Source organism: Cuculus canorus, chromosome 10 (assembly GCF_017976375.1).
Source record: "Cuculus canorus isolate bCucCan1 chromosome 10, bCucCan1.pri, whole genome shotgun sequence".
Classification (NCBI taxonomy): Eukaryota; Metazoa; Chordata; class Aves; order Cuculiformes; family Cuculidae; genus Cuculus; species Cuculus canorus.
Window position 1 is genome coordinate 7,988,793 of NC_071410.1, and position 18,771 is coordinate 8,007,563.

Sequence of the window (18,771 nt, forward strand, 5' to 3'; positions counted from 1 at the left end):
ATATACCTTTGACTTCAGACCTATAATTGAATGCCAAGCTAGTCTTGGTTTGTTTGGCTATATTGTAGTGAAGCTCTTGCAAGTCATAAGGGATGATCTGAGGTCTCCATGCTCATTACAGGCTCTTCCTCTGTAAAGGCTGTGAGCTCTGCATTTATAGACTATGGCAATCCAGTTGATACAGATACAGCAATTGCTGAGCTGGCAAGCTGCAGCTCTGGGCTCTCCATCCTTAAAGTGTAGCTGCCCAGAGCAGGGCCTGATCCTGCTACGCTCCAGCCCAGACAGTTGCTCCCTTTAACTCAAACTATGAAGCTCAGTATAGTTTTGTCCAAGCGCATCCTGGTGTGGTGTTAAGTTACTGCATGCTTAAAAGCTGCAAGCAGGGTTAATGTAGTCATTATTCTATGTTTCTACGACAGATGTTGACATTTCACTATTGTCCCAGAATGAAATGTCAAGTTATTCTCGTTCAAAACTACCATTGAATTGTTCAGATATTTCATCTGCAGCTGTATTTATAGCCGCCTGCCTGCCTGCTAAGCCAGCATTTCTAAGCAGGGTTGTAAATGGGCTGCGGTGAGTTCATATGTGTACTAGGGAGCTGCCTAGGTTAATTAATTCCCTTTCCAGAGATCATAACCTATACAAGCAGGACAGCTTGGAGGGGTGGGTTTTCTCTAAAATCAGTAATTATGCACATTGTGGGACCAACCTTTGGATTTCTGCTGCTGTTGCAACCTGGAAAACAGCAGAAGCACTCAAGAAGGAGCTGATGGGGGATGTGAATAATCCAAAGAGGACAGACGCGTGATTAATCTGCAGCAAAACATAATAAAAAATCGAGTGCAGAAACACTGGCACAGCTTTTAATTTTGCACTTATCACTGCTCGCATTGTTTCAATCTCTAGCTATGTCCCTGAAACCACTTTCCATGCTCTCAGCAGCTACTGAAATGCTTTGCTTCCAGTTGAGGGGTCAGGTGAGTATGTCCATGCATCACCGAGCCAATACGCGTGCTGCGTGCTCAGCATTTGCCCTCTGATACCGAGCGTTGCAAACGGTCCTGCTGGATGCCAGCTCTTCATTGCTCAGCTGTGGAATAGAATAAATGCGAGTGTGCGATTTGGGGGAGAGACAATGGGGAGGTGGGACGGGGAGAGGATTTCTTCTCATATACAGCCCCCAGCCTGCTCTGACCGCTCAGCCCTGGTATCACCATGCTGGTGACAGAGAGGCAATGCTGGGTGGTTTCAAGTGGCCTCAGCGATGGCAAAGCCGCTGTGCCTCAGGATTTAGGAGGAATGAAGATCCAGGTGATGTTAATACTCTGTTTGATGGCTTTAGCTACTACGGGACATTGTTTGGCAGCCTAAAAGGCAATGTTTTCTGTCAGGGTGATTTCTTTGCATTCTGTACATTTCTGGAGAGAATCCGTAGGTGCAGAGGGGCAGGAGAAGTGCGGTGGAGCCACTCGTTTGCAGGACATGTGCAGTGCAGGAAGGACGGCTGCATATTAGAGCGCAGGATACTGCGGGAAGGAAGTGGGCAGGCAAACCTTGGATTCTCCATCTCATATCATCTTCAGATTGAATCCAGGTGCCTCCAGACCAATATGGATGGGCGAGGGGCAAGATGTAAAGGGAGGCAATTTTCAGCTGTGTGGTACAGTAGAGCAGACAATCCACGCAATGCTTCTGATCTCGGAGATTCTGAATTAGTTCCTCCCCACAAAAAGGCTTCAGATGATCACAAATGCTTCCAGAAAAGAAACAAACCTTCTCAGCTGGTCTCAGCCCAACAGTATCATGAAATCCCTTGCAACCTGGCCAGTTCACACCTGCTGGGGCTGGGCCCTGTGGCTGCCTTTTAAATGATAAAGCAGAAAATGTCCGTTTTTTGGAGGGTGGCAGCTTGCAGTGAGTGTGCCGCTTTCAGCTGCGTGAGGGGCTGTTGTGATTATCAGTCAGAAGCATATCTCTATTTCTGGAGAGTCTGAAAATGAATAAAGATGGGTAATAAGAAATAATTTGAGGTTTTATTATTATTACATTTAATGGTAGAGTTGTCTCTTTAATGCTTGATATGTTTTTTTCCCCCCACTAGACTGGTATGCTTATATTACACAGTAAAAAGCTATTAGTTTTCTCAAAAGATTGTCAATTTTCTTTCCAAACTGCTAAATTACATTTTCAGTTTTATGGGAATGCTCTTTCATTTGTGCAAAATCCTGCGCTTAAATAGTTAGGCCAATCTCATCACACAAGACTATTAGGTGAACTAATTGGTTCTGTCTTACTCCTACATTTCTATTAGGAATACCTAATAAATGTGAAAATCCACTTGGAAATGAAGACGGCATCTTCATGTTCTCAGGACCTCGGAGATTTCTGGTGTTGCAGCTGCAGCCTGAGCACAGCCCGGGGAATTAGCTGCTTTTCTGTTGGCAGCTTCGTCAAAGCCTTTTTCCAAGGTTTGAACCTGACTATCTTCATTCACAATTGTCAGAAGTTGCAAAATGATGCGGTTTCTCTGTGGTATTTAATTGATGCTAATCCTGGGAAGATGCAGGGGCATCTCTCGCAGGATCCATTTATCATTGAGGTAGGTGTGAGGGTGACCTCGGTGTGTAATTGCTGATCCTCTTCAGCGTATGCGTGAATTTTTTTCCTCAATATCCCAGCAAAGCAGAGAAAAAACGTTATCCCCATGTTGCAAATGGAGAATTGTAGAAGCAAGGCAATGAAGGAGCACCCAAAGTTGTCTGAAGGCATGTGAGGTGGAGTGACCACACTTTAAATCCCAACACTTACATGTTCGCCTCTGCTTGCACATCTTGTCTCCCATAACATTGCAGAGCTGATGCTTAACACACATTCTATACTGCAGTTTTTCACTTCTAAGACTCCTGCCTGGATTCAGCCAGGAGTTTGCACACTGGCCTGCTTTTAATGGGATCACTTTGTAGTTTATGGAGTTAAATCATTTTGCTGAATGGGTATTAAAGGTCAGATGCCATTGGCCAATTTGCAGGGCATTAGTGCTGTGCTCGCAATGGGGCCCGGGACCTCTCTCTGGCAAGATTTCTGTTTAGCACTGTGTCCTGTGTGTGAGAATCGGTCTGTGTTCCCTCAGCACTTGGTAATGTCTTGTCTGGCAGAAAGTCTGCAGAACAAAGAGATCCTTTTATGCATTTGCAAGATGTTGGCACTGGCACAATCAGTTTGTATTAGTTCGATGCTTTGTATCATGCAATGATGAGTTATTTTGCTCTTAAAGAGAATGCATGTTCCTGTTGAATCAGGGTCTTGCTTTCCAGGGGAAGCTAAATCAAAGCCACCCACACTCACCTTGTGAGTAATGAATACTGGTCACTGACAGCATTGGGATAGTCCAAGATAATGCTTAGCAATTCTCATTTGTAGGAGCAGTTTTGAGAAGAGTCAAACCTCTTTCCCCCTTAGTTCTTCCTTCTTACTCTTGCCCAGGTCACAAATGGGGACAAACCCCCGAAAGGCCACAGGTAAGACCTGAATACTGCTCACTCCACTCTGCTGAAAGCAGCAGGATGTTTCTTGCTGGCCTCAGAGAAGTTGCAATGGGAGAAAGAGGATAACAGGGAGGAAAAAGTCACTTGGCTTTAAGCACATATTGTTTAAATTATTCAGTTTCTCCTAAAACAGCCCATTGAATAATACATCGCGGTCAATTTTATTTCTAAATGCTTGCACTTAGACTGAGGTTAAAATGAAGTCCTAAAATGCCACTTGCACTTGGATTCCTCTGGAGATGCCAACTAAGCAGTGCCTGAGTCCCAGCAGCTCTTCTCCCCCACCATTCAAGCCTTTGGGTCCTGTGTTTGGGCAGTGCCAGCTCCAAGCGCTGCCTGGTTGGTCCAGCACGCCTTTGGCACCACGAGACTGATTTTAACAACCACAAAGCACTAAAATTAACAAGCTCAGGCTTGGTTTTATTTGTTTTTCCATTGCTGGTCAAACCCTTTGGAGTAACTTGTCAACAGCCTTATTCCTTTTCCTTAAAGTGGAGTTTTGACCTGATTGCACTAATCCCTGTGTTTATGAGAAACCTTTGAAGTGACCTACACCAGAGCCACAAAATGGAGCAGTGACAGAGCACAGCAGCCTGCACTCCCTTTCTTTCCCATCTTGCCCTCAAACATATGTGCACAGATGGATTTCTGCATTTGAGGAGTATTTCTACATTTGAGGAGTATTTCTGCTTGAGACATCCATAGCTCAGGTGTGGGCTTCAGTTTTATTTAAAGGACTGGGGGAGTCAGGAGAAACTAGCTGTGCTTCACGCTTATCTGCTTCTCAATTTCTGCATAATGTTTAGTAGTAATAATATAAACAAACCCCCAACCCCTGAAGAGCTCTTTGGGAGGCCTGACATTTATGCATTGTGTGTTGGAATGATTTAGCATTTAAAGACAAAATAAATCTCTTTGTGTAAGGTGGTTCATTATTCTAACTGATTGGAAATGAGATAAACGTGGATGTCTAGTGAGGCTCCTTCTAAAACAAAACCTCCCTTCTGTCGATATGCTGTGCTCCTTCACAGAGGGTGAAATTTCCTCTGAAACCCAGCTGACTGTCCAGCAGGATAATTAGCTGTTGTTTGGGAAATGCCTTGATATGCGCAAGTGTTAAATCTTACTGGTTTTTTCTTCTAATTTTTATTATTGTCTTATTAGGCTTGTGCAAGAAGGATGCAATCTTAATAGCAAAGCCCTCTGAGATCTATTAATGTCCTCACAGATGCAAGTGAGGATGCTAATAATGAGAAGTCCAATGTGTGCTGAGCTCTGAGACTGGCCAGCCAGGAAGAGTGCTAAGACAGCTTCTTGGATAGCTGTGGCTTCCAGGATTAGACCATGAAGGCAGCTGGAAAAAAACTGATTAGTGCAAGGTTGTGGTCTCCCAATGTGATGGTCTGGAGTAGGGACAAAGGCTGAGGGAGCTGCTGATGGAAAGGGACAACTTTACACAGCTTGTAGGATCCTCACCTCCGAGGCAGAGAATGTTTCTGGGACACAGCTGCCCATTTTTGGCACAGATGTGATGTCTGCACTGGGAAACCTGAAGCAGTGAAACCCCAGAGAAGCCAAGCGAGCCTCCAGGGAATCTGTAGCAATGGGGCAGACTGACGCTGTGCCCCAATGCGAGCTGAACATGCAGCCTGTGAGTGTCACACCGCTTCCCTGGCTGCAGGATGGAGCTCACAATAACACCATGGCTCTGGTGGGAACTTGGAGAAAGCAGCTGTAAAAACAGAAGCTCCTTTGGTTTGCAGTTTTTCCTCCACGCCATCGTGAGCAGTGACCTTTCCTTAATGAGAAAGAAGAAAGCGGAAAGCCCGAAAAGAAGGGAAGGGAGAGGAAGAAGGTGCTGGGCATGACACATCAAGTAACAGAGACGTTGTCCATCCTGCTACACAGTGGCTGAAGACTGTGGTATCCCATCGCTGGCCCCAGAGCCACTCTGTCATTGATAGAGGTTGTTCATGCTGTTTCACATTGCTTTGTTCCAAGGTCTCCTCCCTTGCTGGGGATTAGTGCTCACTGAGGCAGTGTCAGAGAGGGAGAAGAGTGCTGTGTCCCTAAAATGTCTTGAATTATTGAGTATAAAAGTTGCCACTAAGTCACCCATCCACTCTTCTACCTGCAAAGTGGTGTTTAAGGAGCAGTGCAAAGCTTCTGATGCCCCTGGAAAAGCCTCATTACCATTCGATTTGAGACAGCTTCTGCATAAGCCTAGCAGAAATACTCAGCTAATATATTTCTTCATAGAGTTTTTGCATGTAATATTAAACATTAAAATAATTTAATAAGGCATAAATCAGGTTTTACTGTGGTGCCACTGCATAGGAAAAAAGTACTCTTGGAAAGGCACTCGCATACATCCTGGCCTCCTTTGGAGTGGGAGCAATTTATATATTCAATATAACTTCTATTGGTTCTGCTGTAAATCCCATCTCAAAGCTTGTGTGCTCTCCGCATCATACAATGCGACTTAAACAGTGTGTGCAGCCACATAACTTTCCCTCAGGCTGCCTGGTTTGCACAGCTCCAGTCAAGACTTGGATGTGCACTGTGCATTGCCTGTTGCTTCAGCTGCTTGCAGAGCTTGCTCTGTGCTGTTGAGCTTGTGCTGGTATGGGGAAACAGGAGGGAGCTGAACCCAGAGTAGCTCCGATGTCTGCACTGAAGCTGTCAGTCTGCTCACTTTGTGCAGGGCCAGTTCACAGCAGCGCTAAGTAATTTTACATCCCAGCTACCCCTGTGAGCTGGAGGTCCGTGGTGTGACAGCCCTGGGCTGGTAATTGTTGGTTATGCTTTATTTTTGTAGGTGAATGCTCTGGGCTTGTCCCTTCTGGGCTGTTTTCTGGCAGCATCTCTTCAGCTGATTAATCACCGGGAGGTGATAAATGAAAATATCAGTTTGAGAAATGTCTGCCCTGTGCTCTCAGGGGAGGCAGCAGTGCACGGTGAATAGTTTTCTCCTATCTCTTCCGCTTTGATTCCCCAAGTTGAGCTGCGTCTCAAGTGAATCTTTTGTGCTCAGAAGCCCCATGGATGGCTCTGCCAGTGCTCAGCCCTACTCGCCATGTGCTGGAGAAGAGATGGGAATTGCAGCTTGGGCACAGGCGAGGTGTGTTACAAGCATCCTTTCTCCCCGATGGCTGTATCCCACGAGCAGCATGTCTCGAACTCCAGCATGCTGCATATTTTATCCTTTCACACTGTCCTTTGGGTCCTCCAGAGATGTACAGTGTGTGGAAGAGCTTTTGAGCCACATCTGCTGTCTCTGTGCATTTTATTTTTACAAAGGATGCAAAACTCTTCAGATAACTGGGTGGTTAGCCCTAAATCGGGTTGAACTTGCAAAACCTGTGTCTTATCCACAGTTAAGAGCTGGTTTGGAAACATTTTAGGTCTATCTGGGATTTTGTTCTATGCAACATTCTGCAATTTCAGAAAAGTTTCTGCTCAACAGTGGGAAAAAAACACTTTTCAAACCCTTTGTGAAAAAGGGAGGACGCCCCCGAGGACTGAAACGTTGCGAATTTCCAGGGCTCTGGGAGGCATTTCTGATACGAATGTGACTGAAACTGGTATATACTTGCCAAAAAAAAAAAATATCCAGTCTTGAAGAACATAATTTCTGGATAGGTAAAGTGATTTGTCCAGGTATTCTTGATATACAGCTCTATTGGCATCTCTAGTGTCTTTAAGTGACTCAAGGCTTCGCTGCTTCTGCTGTGTGATCTGTTCCCAACAAACTCCGTAGAGCTAGTGATTTATCAGCCACTGCTTTTTGGGGTGAGGAAAAGGTTAATGCTTTATGGATCTATCAACATTCCTGTATGGCATACGGAGTACAATATCCTGCCAAAGATGGGAGGGATGTCTGCTACCTGGCAATCCATCATTTCTCCCAGTGCCCCATGGCAAATGCGCTTTTCTTTTTTCCATCAGACAATGTGCAAGTACTGTTATATACTGAAGAGCTTCTCCCTTCTCCTCCACAAATGATTATGAAAGCCTGAAAATGCAACTTCTGTAGGATGCAGAATAAGAGTGAAAAGGTCATTTTGACAGGGAGAAGCCATCGTTGCCTGCTGTTCTTGGTTTCAGCAGAACACGTGAGATCTGAAGCAATGCAACTGGGCCATAGTTAGCACAACAGGATCACAGCAGGGATGGGAAGACCAGGCCAAACTTACCCCTGTAGCGTGTCAGGTGTGTGTCGAAAACATGAAGATGTGTCAACAGATGCTTCAGGTTTTTTCCTTTCTCCCCTGCTCCACAGTGATTTTTCTCTGCTATAGGCAAGGCTCAGCTGACCTTGTCCCCATGGAACTCATCCATCTCATCTACAGTGGAAGAGTAAGTGAAATGTGTTGATAACCTGATGTCTACTGGGGAGTACGAATCCCTCTCCTACGTCTCTCCTTGTCGTTTTAATTGATTCAGGGTTTTCCCAGTGGAGAACTTCATAAGAGCATTTGATAAAATCAGCTACACACGATCCTGCCTCTCATTACTTACAGGCTTGAGGCAGGTAGATGATTAAGTGAAATTTTTATGGTGCGAGCAGTTGTAACAAGGGAAATTATCATCCTAGATATGAGACAATGACTTGGCTCTTACTACATCTGCTGGCAGACAACTAACACAGTGACTTTGCCTCTGATCTTGGAGCAAGTCGCCTGCTTCCTCCTCCAGGACAAATGTGCACTTGCTACCCTGACACATTAAAAGGACAAGTCACATGCACATGCAATGCTCAGGATTCAGAATTTCTCTGGACTGTTGCAGTCCTGATGGATGTTAGAGAGTCTGCAACTGTCGTCTTGTGAATGCTTCTTCGGGCACAGGGGTGGAGAACATACTTTGGGCTCGAGGACCCGGCTGGGGGTGCTACAAAACATGACAATATTATTGGGCCATAGATGGGACCGGGTTCACTGCCCTATCTCTACCCAGTTGCATCATTGAGCTTATCTCCCTGAGGACAGTCAGTAATGCCGGAGTGAAAACAAGGAGAAATGAGTGAAAGTCTTCAATTAAAATGTGAATTCTTTTTTTCCCTGCCAGCGGACTTTGGATATAACCTAAAACAGTGACCAAAAGGAAGGTCTGCCTCTTGGTTTTGTTGTACATTTCCACAAGCTTTAACTGGCTTCTGACAAAGCTCCTTGTTGATAAATAAACTTTATTTTTGCAGGGAGTCATTGTCAAGATAATGACAGATCCTACTGTGAAGCCAGATCCGGTAAAGAGCAGTAATGTTGTTTTCTAATTTGGTTTGAAATCTTAACGCACTCCCTCATCTTTGCAGGGATACCTAAATGCCACCTATTTGGCGCTGTATGTAATTCTTTGCTATAACAGCACGCTTGACAACATCTGTGTACTTACCCAGAACAGTAAAAGCTGCCTGTACTTTAATGAAATACACACAGCAGATTTAAAGATGAACACAGGAGATGCTTGAATGGCTTTTAGACAACTATAAGTCACACCATAAACATAATATAGATTGCAAGAGTATATATAAAGGAGTGCTTCAAATACCAGTTTTCGTATTTTGCAATTGGGTCCAATTGATTCCTAACCTAAAGCAATACTGTACCCAAAGCCCAAACTGTAGCGTAAACATAACAAATCCGTCACGGAATCAACGAAGGAGATGCAGAAAAGATACGTTAACTATCGAGCACGATGCGGCCCTCATGGACCGAAGCATGTGTGATGGTATTTCAGGTAAGGAACCGGGAGAAATGAGAATGCATAAAGGATGAATCCTCATCCGTATCACTGAGCACACGTTTGCTCTTCGCTCTGCTGAAATCAGCCACAATTTGCACCGTGGAGCACCTGCTCCTCTGGTCAAAATGAAATTTCTGGATTCCTCCAGATTCCTGCAAAGCAGGACTTTTTGCTGCCAGGTTAATGGGAGTTTTGTCAGTCGTGCTTACTAGACACAATAAATGGATAATAAATAGCGTGGTCTGCAGACAGCAACAGGCTCCGACAATCCATTAACCAACGAGACATGTCACACATTCCACCTTATTAGTCTCATATCCATAATACATTTTATCAATCTCTCCCTGGCAGGCATTTCCTTAGAACACAGACACAGGCTGGACTTTTCATTTTTCATCCGTCTTCAAAATTTCAGAGTGAAAAAGAGCTGGTAGTGAGCCAGTAGTGAATAATTTGATCCTGTAATTGCGCTGGAAATCTTTAGTATTATTTTTTTTTCTGTTCTTCTGCTTCTGCTTTCTGCCTCGTCGTTTTTCTATGAAGAAGCAGCATTGTGCAAGCTGGGGGTGAGCAGTGAGGAGACAGCCTGGGCAAACACAGTTTTTGTAATTTTTTGTTCACGGACCTTGCTTTTTAAAATAAAGCCTTCCCTCATCCTACCCTGCCTGCTTCCCACTTTGTACAGCTGCTTGCCGAGCAATAATAAATGCAGGCACCTTCCAGCTGAGCACACATTGCTGGTATTTAGGTTTTTTTTTCCTGGTAGGATGGAGCTGGGATGTTCTGACCCCAGCTGGTACCACAGTGAAGGTCCCTGTGTCCCCACAGCCAGGGGATGCAGGGTCTGTCCTGGCCTGGGTGTCCCTGTGGGGATTCAGCTTGGTGACCAAGGAGTTCCCAGCAGCTCCAACTGGAAATTGGTGGGGAAATTGCACAGAATGGTTCGGGTTAGAAGGAACCTCTGGAGATCATCCAATCCATCCCTTGGCTAAAGTAGGTTCCCCTACAGGAGGGTGCATTGGAACGTGTCCAGGCTGGTCTTGATTATCTCCAGAGAAGGAGACTCCACACTCTCTCCAGGCAGCCTGTCCCAGTGCTCCGTCACTCCCCCAGGAAAGAAGTTTTTTCTCATTTTCAGGTGGAACTTCCTGTGCTCCAGTTTGTGCCTGCTGCCTGTTGTCCTGCCGCTGGACACTGCTGAGAAGAGTCTGGCCCCCTCCTCCTGACACCCACCCCTTAGATATTTATAAGCATTGATGAGACCCCCTCTCAGTCTTCTCTTCTCCAGGCTAAACAGACCCGGGTGTCTCATCCTTTCCATTGGAGGGATCCTCCAGTCCTCACATTATCTTTGTGGCCTTCCACTGGACTCGCTCCAGTTGTTCCTTGTCTTTCTTGAGCTGAGGAGCCCAGAACTGGACACAGGACTCCAGGGTTGGCCTCACTAGGGCAGAGTAGAGGAGGAAGAACCTCCCCTGTCTTGCGGGCCACACTCTTCTTGATGCAACCCAGGATACTTTCTTGGCCATGAGGGCACATTGCTGGCCCATGGTTAGCTTCTTGTCCAATGGCCTTGGCAGGGCAACTCAGCCCATCCACACATGGCTGCCCGTTTCCAGTCCCTCTGGTGAATTGCCCAGTGCTCACCCAGTGGCACCCCAGACCTTTGGGCACCCCTAGGTCCCTCAGAGACAAGGACATGCATGGCTCTGCTGCTGCCCCAGCACAGCACCTTGTGTGCAGCGCCACTCTGTTCTCATCACAGAATTCCCAAGCGAGGTCCCACTCTGTCCGTGGGGCTGGCTGCAGGGCCAGCTCCCCCTTGCAGCTCACGCTGGCGATGGGAGACGCACTCTACATATTCATGGCACAGCACAATGGTCTCATAGAATGATTTGGGTTGGAAGGGACCTTAAAGCCCATCTAGTTCCAAGCCCCCTGCCATGGGCAGGGACACCTCCCACTGGATGAAACTGCTCAAAGCTCCATCCAACCTGGCCTTGGACACTTCCAGGGATAGGGCAGCCACAACTTCTCTGGGCAACCTGTGTCATTGTGAAGAACTTTTTCCTAACGTCTAATCTAAATCTTCCTCCCCTCAATATAAAGCCATGCCTCCCTGTCCTGTCACTCCATGCCCTTGCAAACAGCCCCTTCCCAGCTTTCCTACAGCCCCTTCTGGCACTGGAAGCTGCTCCGCTAAGGTCTGCTCAGAGCCTTCTCCAGGCGGAACAACCCCAACGCTCTCAGCCTGTCCTCATAGCAGAGCTGCTCCAGCCCTCGCATCATTTCCGTAGCCTCCTCTGGACCTGTTCCAACATTCCCATATCCTTGTTGTGTTGGGGACCCCAGAGCTGGGTGGGGGGCTCATGAGGGTGGAGCAGAGGGGCGGGGACCAATGGGCGGTTCCAATGGGCGGGAACCAATGGGCGGGACCAATGAGCAGGGTGGGGCGGGGTCCAGCGGGCGGTACCAATGGGCGGGGTCCAACGGGTGGGGTCCAATGGACGGGTCCAATGGGCGGGGCGGGGTCCTGTGCGCGGTGTCCAATGGGCGCGCGGCGGGGCGGTGCACGCGGCGCTGGTCCTCGCGCTCCGGTAGCGCCGCTCGAGGCGCGGGGCTGCGCTCCGCCGTGCTGCACCGCCGGGTGGTCCCGGTGGGGGATGCGGTCCCTCGGGGTGTAGAGAGAGAGAGAGCGCGCAGCGCCCCGGCAGGATGTCTGCGAGCGGCGCGGCGCTGCTGTGGGCGCTGCTGTGGGCGCTGCTCGGCGCCCCGGCGGGCGCGCAGCTGTCGGGGGAAGCCGCCTGCCGCCCGGTGCGAGCCTCCTTCCAGGCGCTGCAGCCCGCAGCCAAGTGGGTGCCCGAGAGCCCCGTGCCAGGTGAGACCCCGCGGGGCGCGCCCGGGTCCATCCGGGCCTGCGGGTGCTTTCCTCAGAGGGGGCTCCGGGGCGAACTTGTGCCGCGGGGCAGAGCCGGCGAGCTGCCGGGCTCCGGGGCGGGGTGCTGGTGCGATTTCTAGTGGGGTGTGTGGAACGAGACCGTCTTTAAGATGCTTTCCAACCCAAACTATTCTGTGATTTTATGATTCTTCGCTCGGCGGAGCCCGCACCCGCTGTGCCTGCGGCTCCCGGGGCTGCCGGAGCGCCTTTGCCCCGCGCTCCGAGCGCGCTGCGCTCAGCGAATCCCTCACCCGAGGGCGATCCCGCTCGGGGACGATGCTCTTGAGAGCAGCCAGACCCTGAGCCCGGGGGCTCCAGCGAGCCGGGCTGGCCTCTGGCGGCACAGCGTCCCCTCGGCCCCGTGTGTGCCCCGGGAGATGCGGTACCCCGGGATGCTGCTGGGGAGCCGGGCGAGGTGTTGCTCTGCCGTGCCGTTAGCATTACAGGTGGCTGCCTGCATGGTGCCTCCCCCCATCACCCTAGGAGCCTGCTGCCGGTAGATAGACTTCATTCCTATTTCAATATGTAAGTGAAATAATTGAACTCTGAGCCTTTTGCGGCTTTTTGGTGAGTAGGGTTTGTTGGCCCCTCCGGAGGGGTGGCTGCGTGGAGTGTGTGTGCAGAAACGGGTGGGTTTTGATCGCTGCCTTACGGGAGGTCTTGGGGGCTGCTGTGTTGGGGTAAATATGCAGCGGAGAATGCATCCCCGAAAAGCTCACAGTCGAAGTATGAAAAGGAAGAGGGAACCAGCAAACACGACAGGCAGGGGAGGTGCGATGAGATCATCATCAGTAGTGATTTTAATAACGAAGCGTTGAGTTCCATTTCTTGCACTCGGTGTTCTCCAGGCCAGAAATACGGGAGTTGCTTCAGCAATGGTCTGTGGCAGCACAGGAGAGGAAGGGGTGAAGGGGTAAGCCTAAGGCTGGGACTGCAAGGCTTTTGTTTCTGCTGGTGTAAATCCCAAATCCCTTGGTCTGTAGGACTGTCACCTTACAAACAGCTGTTGGATCTAGGGTGAGGGTTTGTATTTACCTCCTGGTGAGAGAGTACCTCCCCTGTCCCTTCCTATCTTTACACCCCCTTCCTGTATAAATTTTTACTTTTTTTTCCTTAATGCTCCTTTCAGAGGAGCTGCAGGAGGGGCATCTCTTCTCTCTCTATCCCGCAGGACTTTGGTCCTCGGATCAGTACAGAGGTAGCACTGGGAGTATTTTGCGATTAAATGCTTGCATGGAAAGTTACAGGGAGGGGGAAGAGCTGTTTTTATCACTGCTAAGACTACAAATTCTGTTGTCTGTAATTAAATAAATGTCTTCGTAACTTTCTTGGAGTGCGTTTCACAGGGAGAGGTGCTGGAGGGGCAGGCAGCTGGGCAACTCCTGGTGGGTCCCTGCAGGCTGGGCTGCAGGTGTCCAGAGGCTACTGGGGCTTCCACATCACAGTGTGTTCAGTCCTTTCTCTGGTATCATCCTCCATCCTAACCTGGGTCGTGATTGTAATGGGTGCTTTTCACTGGGCATCTTCCTTTCCCAGCAGGATTCAGGTTACCGGAGTTGCTCAGTTGTGCTCTTGCTCCTCTGGGAGCCCCAGCTGATTTTCATCCCTGATTTTCAGGAGAAAAGGAGCCCTTTGCCTCTCTGCAGAGCCTGTGGGTAGCTGGATCAATATCTCTTAACAGGGCTGGTGCTTCAAGGGAATGCTTCCAGCTTGTTATGATGATAAAGTTCCCACATATCAAATCGAAAGTGGATTTTACATTTGCCTAAGTACATAAACTTGATCATAATTAAAGCAATGACTGCTTGCTTATACCTTGGATCTGGCCCATCTTGCATGACTCTGTGTAGTAATTACACTTCAGAGCACTTGCTTCTCCTAGTAGCAGCTGCATAAATCTCTGTAATAGGGGAACATCACTCAAGGACTATTCTCCAGGCTTCTGTTTATTGCTTTTCTTCCTTTTGTACATCTGTCAATTAAAAAAAGTTTTAGAGTTCCCAGCCACAAATCACCACGGAATCAATTCTGAGAATTTTTGCCTATAGATCATATCACCCTGGAGAAACTGCGGGTTTAAACAACTTATTTAAAACGTGGGGTTGTTTTTGACACGAACAGAAAATTACTTCTGCAAGCCACATTTTGCGTTATGAGCAGTTGTGGCTGAAGGCATAAGTAGAGGAAATGCTGCCGAGTTGCAACACAAGCAGGAGAAATGTCCCATGGCTCCATTTTACTGGATCAGCGGTGCGTGGGCTGCGGGGACATCAGCACAGTGCTCCTTGTAGCGGAGCCCAGCTGCACCTGGCTGATACTTTTAATTAGAAAAAGAAAAAAGGAAAGAAAAAGGCAATTCTGATAAATGTGAGGGAAGCGTCGTGCTGTTTTGTGAGCAGTATTAATGTTCTGGGATTAATTCTAGCTGAAGGCATGCATCAGGCAATGTGCAGAAGCTTGGTCTCCTCCAGTCCTGCAGCCTGAGGACCAGGTTTTGCAGGTGTAGAGCATGCTTTGGCAGGCTCGGAAGTGGGGAGCAGCACGACCGCTGTCAGCTGTGGCTGACTGTTTGGTGGGGTGGGAGGACATAATTGATGCCAGCAGGTCTGCTCAAGCTAGATGAGAAGCCTTGTGCTGGAGAGGAGTGAAGGCAGAGAGATTGGAGAGTGCTTTTCATAGGCTGTTCTGAAGTTGAGGCTTCATGTCAGCTCGTGAGCCAGCCTGTGCTTCTGCGCTGGGCAAACTTTCTCAGCTGCTCACATTCATTAATAACCAAATTCTCTTTTTCTTACACAACCTGTCGTGGTTTTCTTTTTTCTTTTGTCTTTTCCCTGCATAATTTCTCATGTATAAACAGTAACTTGAATTTCCATTTTTCCTGGTCTGTTTTTCTCTCCTCTTTGCCATTTCTTTGTGTTTCTGGTGACACTCCAGATAATTAGGCTGGTGCGTGTGGGTAGAGGGGAAGGGGCAAGCCTTGCTGAGGTGGGGAGAGGGGATGGATGTCTCTGCCCTGGGCCGTACGAAGGCTGAGGAATATTTATCTGGGCAGATATATCTGCTGGCAAGTCTGTTTTCCTCCTCCCACAGCAGAATGCAGTTTCCAGCTTTTTGTTCATTCTCTTTGATGGAAGCAAATATAGATTCACCCTAAGAAAATAGAGATTAACCTTTTGCTTTTGGAGGTGAGATGTAAGGCTTTAAAACTGGCTGACTGAGCGTGTCAAGCTTTCTTCTCTCTTTTTTTTGACAGCTGGTATGTGTCAGCATACAATTTAAAGACCAAAAATCCCAATTCTTCCTGCTGGACTCGATGCACCTTTGCTCGCTAGCTGGTTCTCTTTGTACTCCTGCTTTTTTATTCTGTTTTCCTGAGTGGGATTAATGATACTCTCCTTGTGCAGCCTTTCCCTAGCTTAGCATGGTGGTTTAAGATCTTAGTTTACTAGATAATTGAGTTTTCTGTTCCTAATTATTTTAGGCCTGCAAGTAGCTCTCTTGATAGTTAAGAGAGCAGGAGCAGAACCCTAAAATTTAGTAACGTCCCCAGGCAGTGGTTTTATAGTGAGATCATTAATTTTATTTTTTTTTTCCTCAGGAGTTAATTTTAACAACATCCTGAACAATGTTCTTCCCAGTCTTTGAAATGACTGTAGAGTGGGTGTGTGACTGTAATAAATGCGTATGGTCAGTGGATGCCCACAAACTAACTCCATATATTTTATAACAGTATTGTTAATAGATTTGTACATTCGTTAGGAGGAAACTCTTACTCTGTAACATCTATTTTCTCTGTAACTTCCTCTTATAAAAGATGTGATGTTACAGAGCATTATATTTGTTTGGCAATCATTACAAGATTTGGGGAGGAATCCAGAGTCAAATGGCCTTGTGAAACAAAATGGAACAAAAAAGAAAGGATAATTAAGAAGTAATAAATATACCATGTATACCCCTACTGTTCCAACTTTAATCATCTAATGAACAAGGTTAGTTTATAATTTATGTCTCTTTAATTAGATTTTTAAAAGACGGGCACTTTAACCTGGGTTTTGAATGGTTGCATTTCCTTTTCCTACCAAATACTGAGCATTAAAAGCCAGTAACAGATGCAGGACCCCCTCGTCTCATAATTTAAAAGATGGTTTTAATAAAAAAGAGTAGTAGTAGTGAAATAGCTGAAGGAAAGTCTACTACATTTGAAGCTTGAATCACTGCTTTTATCTCTTTAAAGAGTAATGCTGACTGCAAAACAATTAGGGAAAGAAAATTACCCATAAAAATGCTGCTGCTTTGTGTTAATGTTAACAAATTGGTGGGACAGAGCCCACTGACATTTCCAGACCACAGAAGGTGAAGGGTGCTGCTACGTGGGGCAGCAGAGCAGGGAGGAGGCTGCAGGAATGTTGCATTAAGCAGGGATGGGTTCTTATTTTACCCCCCTGGGGTAAATTTAGGGGGAATGTTAATCTGATTTAAGCTGCCATTGGATCTGTGTGGGCAGGCTTGCACACCCCAGTGGAAAGTGTGACTTGTCTGACTGTGTCTGATGACAGAGTTGGAGCTATCCTGGGATGCTTAAAATCAAAATACAGTCCTTCAGCTTCACAAAGGAGTTCAGAACTCTCTGCAGATGATCTCAAGGGGTTTTTTTTGACATTTAATCCACTGAAATTATTTTCACTTCGGCTGTACTAACCACCTATCTATGGGAATAATTGTACATCAAAGTCAAATTTAATGCTTTAAATTCACTGCTATCCCGTCTTCAGTAAAAATTCCCCGTGTCAGAATGAGGAAGAAGCAGTGCTGTTAAAATTACTGCAGCTGTAGAGATTAGTTCTGTCAGTTAGGAGCATATGCAAATTTACTGGAGCATTTACACCACTGTTCCCCAAGATGGCATAGATGGCACAGCGCTCCGAGGGTGCCTGTGGAAGGGGCTGCATGCAGCTCCTTCTTCCCCATGGGAATTGGGTATTGGAAGCTCAGGCTTCCCTGCTTGGCATTGCAATAGTGTCAGTAATCTTGCAGAGACTGGTATGCAGGCATCCGAATACAATTTAATAAAACTGTTGGAGTAATTTGGAGGATGCTTTCTTCTTGAAAATGAATTTGTAATGATTTATAGCAAAAGGAGGAGGTTGTTTGCAAGGGCTGAGACTGGCATTTTGAGGTGTAATGGCTTGAAACTGTAAGAAAAAGTGGGAGGTGTAGGTTGGGAGGTAAAAAGTCTTAACAGTAAGGGCCATTAGGCAGCAGAACAGGCTTTGCTATCTCGCAAGTGAGAGCTATCACTGGGGGGGTTGTGTTGGATAAAATGCTTAGGGAGGGTAGATGTCGAGGCAGGGGCAGGATTTGATGACTCACAGGACCTTTTCCACTGCATTTATGAAGGCACAAACATGCAGCAGTTGAATTAGTGCTAACGTCTCATCTGTAGGCTTGTGGCATGTCCCCAGGTGTTCATGTCCCTGCATTGACCAAGCTTCTGGGACGTGCGCTGTTTGCACCCCTAGCACTTGGGGTGCGAGATCTGGGGCTCTTGGTGGTGCTGCAGCGTGAGCACAAAAGAGTGTCCTCCAAGCAATGGCATGAATAAACCTCAGACATTTACAGGTCCCTGTTTTATTGGTGTGTGCTGGTGGCCAGAGGGGTGGGTTGGCGGCTCCTGGGGGGCTGAAGTCCTGGGCATCAAAACCTCCTTTCCTTACTATTGGGCTGTATGTGGGGGACTGTTTGAGTCTGCTCGCCATCTGGGAAAGCCATCTACAGAAAATAGCTGGCGGATGGGAGTCAGGCCCTCGTTCCCTGCCCTTCTATAGCAACGCTCTGTCCCAAGAAGGACCTTGTCCCCACTGGCTGATAAAAGCCTCTCCTGCTTATGTTGACCTGTTGCATTTAACATGACATTTCTGGTCATTTGTGTTGGTTGACTATCCCTGTAAAACATTTTAAGCTGTCAGAGTTAATTCCCAGGCTCTTTCTTCCTCCTCCTCCACGATTGCTCTGCTACAGCATGTGTCTGTCTTTTTACTTACTTCACAAAAATAAAAGTCCATTTAAGGGGACAAATTGGCTTAATTGCTGAAAAGAAGGATGGGAGGTGAGTAGATGACCTTGCTGCATCCTACCGCTGCCTTTAACTTGCAAAGATCTCTTAATTGCCAACTCTTAGGTTTTCTATATTGGTATTTCCATTAATTGTGGAAGACTTTTTTTTTTTTAAATTTGAAATGTGTCCTAATATAATAAATGTAGGAGGAAATTAGCTTTGTATTAACAAGAAATTTATGGCTGTAGTGTAGTGTTAAAGGGACCATGCTAAGCCTTTTTGCGGTGTAAATTGACTTGGATTTGACTTTAAAAAACCTCTTTAACTCGCTGTTATATAACTGCTTCTCTCATTAAGGCAGTGTCTCGCTGTTATGTGGTTTTATGGTCCCTGTTACATTTTTCATGAGTGAAATACTTGGCGCTGTGCTCCTGTGGAGTGGGTCAAGTCACGAACTGCTGAGACTTGATCTTTAGATGTCA

At 47.0% G+C, this 18,771-nt stretch overlaps 1 protein-coding gene across 4 annotated transcripts in view; it reads left to right on the forward strand.

Annotated features, from left to right (window-relative positions):
• The first annotated feature begins 11,860 nt into the window (after positions 1 to 11,860).
• GPC3 (glypican 3) overlaps positions 11,861 to 18,771 on the forward strand; it is a 162,105-nt gene continuing 155,194 nt past the window's right edge. For all 4 annotated transcript variants that reach the window (XR_008451522.1, XR_008451523.1, XM_009562508.2 and 1 more), the window contains exon 1: positions 11,861 to 12,174. Coding sequence is in view for 2 of the 4 variants with exons in the window: in XM_009562508.2 (XP_009560803.2) it covers positions 12,012 to 12,174 (163 nt within the window). In the remaining 2 variants the exon portion in view is untranslated. The remainder of the gene's footprint in view (positions 12,175 to 18,771) is intronic.